Genomic DNA, 6,331 nt, shown 5'->3' with positions numbered 1-6,331 from the left:
CAACAGACAGACCAGGTCCATTAACAACGTAAACAAAGCAAAAGAAGATTTAGATACGCGGTGATCTTTTTATTATCCTTCCTAATAACAAAAACAGCTGTAACGGAAGGTAAAGCCCATACAGAGAACCCGCACCAGCTGTGCTCCACTTCTGGACAGATGAACACATCAGTGAGCGCGAGGGAGGCGACCCGTGCTACTGCATCACTAACATCAGCTGGCTTCCCCGGATTTAGAGCCTATTTCCTGGGTGTCCATGTTACACCGCTGGTCTGTAGAGAGGATCCAGGAACCGTTCAGCAGGTTTTATAACATGGTTAATCCGAGCACACACACACACACACACACACACACCCACCCACACACACACACACACACACACACACCTCTAACCACACAGGTGTGAAACCCCTGGCATATGCACGAGCCCAGTTGCGAGGCAACACAACCCCACACTTGACGTTACGTTCCTTGCTCTGCAGGATTCAGGAAATAGCCTAAAAAATGCCTCCGGTAAATGCTGATTGGTTTCCTGTTGAGGTGAAAACACAACTCGGTGCATGATGTTAACATGAACGAACCCTTTGGCAAGGCACTGCATGTTATTATTAGCCCGTGTCAGAAACCACGCGACAAATACGGGGGCGCTGCTAGCCGATTCGTGGGTGACGTACAGCGTGAGTTAGGTGAAATAATGAACGTGGCTACTCACCCGGTACTCGGGGTACTCGAACATGTAAGTCATACTGCATCTGTTCTCCTCGAAGCCAGTCAGCAACTCCCTTAGGCCGACTGCCAGGAGCCCTAGAGCAAACCCGTAAAAGGCCACAGGGGCGAGTTTCATGGCTCAGGTCGGACTCTGGGGGTCAGGTATCACAGGCGTTTAATCTCCATGTTTTAATTGTTTCATTCTGTGAACCTATCGCCGTGCACGAGACCACTCAGGCTGTCAAACACACCGGCTGAACCTCAGTCACAACAAGGAACCACATACTATACCAGCAGCGGTGATTGGCAGCTTGTTCGGCCAATGGGAAGGAGAGATGGAAGGAAATGGACCAATAGGAGAGCAGACAGAGGGCGTCACAGTGATGTATCAGGAACAGCTAAATCAAGATGATTTATATTAATTTTTATTGTAATAAATTGTTTTAACGTAATCTTTACTAGGGTCAGGAACAGCTAAATCAAGCTGATTTTTTTATTTTATTGTAATATTAAATGTTTTTAAATTATCTCTATTAGGGTCAGGAACAGCTAAATTAAGCTGATTTATTTTAATTTTATTGTATTATTAAATTGCTTTAACGTAATCTCTATTAGGGTCAGGAACAGCTAAATTAAGCTGATTTATTTTTATTTTATTGTATTATTAAATTGCTTTAACGTAATCTCTATTAGGGTCAGGAACAGCTAAATCAAGCTGATTTATTTTTATTTTATTGTAATATTAAATTGTTTTAACGTAATCTCTATTAGGGTCAGGAACAGCTAAATCAAGCTGATTTTTTTATTTTATTGTAATATTAAATTGTTTTAAATTATCTCTATTAGGGTCAGGCACAGCTAAATTAAGCTGATTTATTATTTTATTGTATTATTAAATTGTTTTAACGTAATCTCTATTAGGGTCAGGAACAGCTAAATCAAGCTGATTTTTATTTTTTTTAATTTATTGTTTTATTTGATAGTTTTAACGTAATCTCCATTAGGGTCAGGAACAGCTAAATTAAGCTGGTTTATTTAAAAAAAAAATTATTGTATTATTGTTTTAACATCTGTTTTTAGAACAGCTTTCCCTTTATCCAATTATTAGAAATGCATTTTAATGTTAATAATTCAAACACCAATTTTTGTATCATTGTGCATACACGTCCAAGGGTCTTTGCGATCATGTAAAACACTACAGGAAGTGAATGTGACATTCTTCAAATCTTTAATAAAACATTCAAGGTTCTGCTGCAGCTGCACCAAGCTGCCTGAATCATTGCAAACATGTATGAACATACGTGAGAGTCAGGGGACCGCAACCGTTTCTCTTTGTGTGGAAACAAATCTGGCTCGTTGAATCGTAAGATATTTACACCACACTCCTCCATAGAGAAACATACCTCTCTACTTGGAAACACCGTTTAAGATAATGAGAAGTTTTCAACAATAGAAAACCAGATGTTTCCAAGAGCCGATGCCAGAAACACCTACATGCAGCAGACCCCATCCGTCTGAGGTTACATGGTAATTAAAATAAATCAAAAATAATATCTGATTCATCTGGCCACATTTATAAATGTACAGACCTTCCAAAACAAGAGTTTTTAGGGGGTAAAAACCCATAAGAACCCGTGTTCTGGGCCGTAAATGAGACTAGATGGGTTGGCTCCTTCCTAAATGTACAAACCTTCCAAAACAAGAGTTTTTAGGGGGTAAAAACCCATAAGAACCCGTGTTCTGGGCCATATCTATGAGACTAGATGGGTTGGCTCCTTCCTAAATGTACAACACCTTCCAAAACAAGAGTTTTTAGGGAATAAAAACCCATAAGAACCCGTGTTCTGGGCCGTAAATGAGACTAGATGGGTTTGCTCATTCCTAAATGCACAAACCTTCCAAAACAAGAGTTTTTAGGGAATAAAAACCCATAAGAACCCGTGTTCTGGGCCATATCTATGAGACTAGATGGGTTGGCTCATTCCTAAATGTACAAACCTTCCAAAACAAGAGTTTTTAGGGAATAAAAACCCATAAGAACCAACGTTCTGGGCCATATCTATGAGACTAGATGGGTTGGCTCATGTGTCTTCTCTACAGTGACTAGTAGATGAATCCAAGTCTGGTGTTTTCCTCCAACTTCTCCAGTGAGGAGATGCATCGCGTTTTAAACGAATACTGAGCGGAACTTCATGTCTCAGTTGGTTGGTTTCCAGTAGCACAACTGCCTCGCATCAAAACCCCCTTAATCCAAAAGCTTGGAGTGCTCTATCCTCGTAATGGTCCAGTCTGGAGCCACTCCCTTAGTGAACTCCCTTTGGAATCTGCCAGAAAGACAACAAGAGAGATCAGAACGAAACACTAAGTCACATCATTGTTCATATTTTACATGCACGAGTCGTTACGCTCCTGAGAAGAAAGATACACCCACTCATAGTTTGCTGTTAGGAGTCTCTTGGTTTCTGGGTCTCCTTCTCCACCGATGGCCACCTGGAAGATACGGGTTCCCTCCAGGGCTTCGTTTGGAAGACGTGCGCTCGTCAGATACCAGAACCGCATCAGAATACTGACAAACTTCCTCCCTGGAGAAGTAGTACACCGTCACACAACAGTAGTGGTAGGTAGGTAGTGGCGAATTGTCGTTAGAGTGAACAAAACAAACTTAAAAACTCAATGTTCAACAGCCACTGAGGCCCCGAAGGAGCGAATCTTACGCAGAGATGCATTCTGGGAGGTTTATTAATCCAATTTCTCGGCATACAAACATTTCACGTGAAGGTGTCTACCTTCCATATACCTGTTCACCTCTATATGTAGACTACACCTGGTGGCTAAGGCTGCCTGGTACCTTCAAAACAAAAGCACTAAAAATAACCCAAATAAAGTACTAATGATAGAGAAATGTAGCTGTATAATTCAAGCAAAATTATTATATTTAACAAAATAATGAATATCTCCAATAGTACACAAGGATTTACACTGCAAAAATACTTTTTTTGTGTATTCTGTCCACACAACATCAACTGCATGTCTGTCCCTTCTAGAAGAGAGACCCCTCTGTTGCGCCTCCTGAGGCGTCTTCCATTTAACGTGATTTTTGGGGACTTTTTTTTGTTATCCCAATAAAGCATCAATGTGTGTTTTTTGAAATAGCGGTGGGGGTGCACGGCTCAGAGGAATGAGATGCATCAGGCTTTTACAGGGCTCTACTCATAGAGAGTACTCTACTCATGGGATTTGTTGGAAGGAAGAGGAAAAAGGAAGAGGAAATACTGTTTCACACTTCATGCTGACCATTATCATCATAGAAGATCCCCACGTCTCCAGGCGTGGTGTACATGATCTCATCAGGACCTGCAGAGAGCGCCCTCTTGTGGCTCGATGGCAGCAGGTTGCACTTCTCCTCCAGCTTTCCAATCAACTGCACAGACATCAAAAATAAGATAAAGCTTAACTTAAGCAGATTGATTACACATGTTCACTAAAGGATTTGAAAATGCGGTTAGCTACAGAACGGCTAACGTTAGCCATTCTTTAGCTAACGTTAGCCGTTCTGTAGCTATCGTTAGCCATGATTTAGCTAATGTTAGCCATGATGTAGCTAATGTTAGCCATTCTTTAGCTAACGTTAGCTACAGGACGGCTAACGTTAGCTACAGGACGACTAACGTTGGCTACAGGACGGCTAACATTAGCTACATCATGGCTAACATTAGCTACATAATGGCTAACGATAGCTACAGAACGGCTAACGTTAGCTACAGAATGGCTAACGTTAGCTACAGAATGGCTAACGTTAGCTACAGAACGGCTAACGTTAGCTACAGAACGGCTAACGTTAGCTACAGAACGGCTAACATTAGCTACAGAACGGCTAACGTTAGCTACAGAAGGGCTAACGTTAGCTCCAAGTTTGGACTTCCTGGGTTCCCATACTCACATCTTTAGCTACGAGCCCTTCCAGAGCTTCAAACTGACACTGTGCCAACAGTCTGGACACATGGGAGAAGGCCTGCAACAACACAACACAACACAACACAACACAACTCAACACAACACAACACAACTCATATCCATTAATAATAACTAACGTGATCACGTTAACGTTATCACACTCTGTTGTCAGGCTACTACACACCTGCTTCGCTCCCTCTGTGAACTCCTGAATGTTGAACTCTTTGTCGAAGTACGCCCGGATCAGAAAGTAGTATATTCGGGTGCGGAGCCAGATAAACGGGTTCGGGATGCCGACGACCACCACCTTCTGGTTCTGGTTCCGGTTCTGGTTCTGTCCGTCGGAGCTGTAAGGGCGGGCCGCTGCTGTCCCGGGGGCAGGGGCTGAGGGGGGTAGCCGCGTCCTCCCGGACCGGTTCAGGATGATACTTTCATTTAAAAACAAACGAACACAGCTAAATGTTGACGGAAACCTGTGGCAACCTCTTAACATGGGCAGCGCCATCTTTTTTTTTTTTTTTTTTCCCATGTCGTCTTCTTGTCCGTGTCTTTCTATCTTCCGGTGAGACACACCGACTAAAAAAGAAGAGTCAACATCTAAAATACAGACAGTAATGGGACAAAATACTGAAAATATATTTCGTTTTTTTTTTTTTTTTTTATTCAAACAAGCACATAGTTTTGTAATTAATATGCCATCATGTTTTTTTTTTATTTTTTATTAAACGGTCGACTTTCACCTAGTCATTTTTCGTTTCTATAGGGAATATAAAAAATGTGACTCCTGGTGTTAAACAGCTGTACTTTGTAAAGCAAACCATGTGAAATGGAGTTCCGGGGGAACATACCTGTGCCCGTTTTCACAGAAGTAGATAAGGACGTGTTTGTGCGAGACATTTATCCACAGGTAACCGACGTCGGTTAGCTAAGTGTTGTTAACGGCTGCAGTTAAAGGTAACCAACGTTACAGTAACCAAGGTAACGCTGACAGGCTGCTGCTTCTTCGGCTTTTAGCGGATAACGTTTATAACCAAAATACTGCAAATCTGTTTTAAATAACCTTTAAACTGAATATATGTACATATATATGACTACATGACTGCATCGTCTGATGACGGTAGCTCAGACTTAACCCTGGTTGTCCTCGGGTCCAATTTGACCCGTTTTTTGTTTTATTTTGTTATTTTTAATTTTTAATATCAGGAACTTATTGGCTTTCTTTCAACCAAATTGGCTAAAAATAACAAAACATCCACTGTTAACACATATGTTCTTTAGGTAAAATTAATGATTACTTTCACTGAATGTTTGTTAGTTTTATTGAATTTTATGGCAGTTTTTAAAAGAAATGACCAAAACCTCGGAAGAAATTACAAAATAAGAGACAAAAAAGCGGTGAAAACCACCTGTTATTGACGCTTTTTATTAATGGTTTTAACTTCTTCTCACCTTTCCGTCCCTTTCTTCCAATGTTTGTCACTTTTTTTTGACTTTTTCAGCACTATAACTAACTTATTAACTTTAGTTTTACAGTTATTTCTGGAATTTATGGTCAATAAAGCTCATTTATAGGAAATTATACCTAATGTTGGAGTTAGAAAAGCAGAAATTAGGAATTATTGAGACTAAAATGAAAGGAATGGATGTTGATGATAATCACAGACTGGAA

At 40.7% G+C, this 6,331-nt stretch overlaps 2 protein-coding genes across 2 annotated transcripts in view; both read right to left on the bottom strand.

Moving 5' to 3' along the window:
- The window catches only part of pgap1 (post-GPI attachment to proteins inositol deacylase 1), a 17,139-nt gene extending 16,146 nt beyond the window's left edge, over positions 1-993 (bottom strand). Inside the window, exon 1 of the mRNA XM_034885987.1 lies at positions 703-993. Coding sequence (XP_034741878.1) covers positions 703-844 — 142 coding nt within the window. The 5' untranslated portion in view covers positions 845-993. The remainder of the gene's footprint in view (positions 1-702) is intronic.
- A 1,638-nt stretch (positions 994-2,631) lies between these two features.
- Positions 2,632-5,608, bottom strand: maip1 (matrix AAA peptidase interacting protein 1). Its single transcript, XM_034884947.1, has 7 exons — positions 5,511-5,608; positions 4,847-5,238; positions 4,649-4,720; positions 4,003-4,129; positions 3,140-3,290; positions 2,750-3,032; positions 2,632-2,653 (listed from the first exon to the last, which is right to left on the bottom strand). Exons 1-6 carry the CDS (start codon positions 5,557-5,559, stop codon positions 2,954-2,956), a joined length of 870 nt encoding a protein of 289 aa, XP_034740838.1. The 5' UTR covers positions 5,560-5,608; the 3' UTR covers positions 2,632-2,653; positions 2,750-2,953.
- Between the last annotated feature and the right edge of the window lie 723 nt (positions 5,609-6,331).

Source organism: Etheostoma cragini, chromosome 11 (genome assembly GCF_013103735.1).
Source record: "Etheostoma cragini isolate CJK2018 chromosome 11, CSU_Ecrag_1.0, whole genome shotgun sequence".
NCBI lineage: Eukaryota > Metazoa > Chordata > Actinopteri > Perciformes > Percidae > Etheostoma > Etheostoma cragini.
Note: the sequence above shows the minus strand (reverse complement) of the source record. Positions and strands in the feature narration are given on the sequence as shown.

What these genes read in the sequence shown, in the direction of transcription:
- maip1 (XM_034884947.1), bottom strand. Translation starts at nt 5,559, where the DNA reads ATGTCTCGCACAAACACGTCCTTATCTACTTCTGTGAAAACGGGCACA. An exon ending in TCACAGAGGGAGCGAAGCAG is followed by an intron (nt 4,721 to 4,846) that starts GTGTGTAGTAGC and finishes GTGTTGTTGCAG; the next exon opens with GCCTTCTCCCATGTGTCCAG. An exon ending in AAGGGCTCGTAGCTAAAGAT is followed by an intron (nt 4,130 to 4,648) that starts GTGAGTATGGGA and finishes ATGTCTGTGCAG; the next exon opens with TTGATTGGAAAGCTGGAGGA.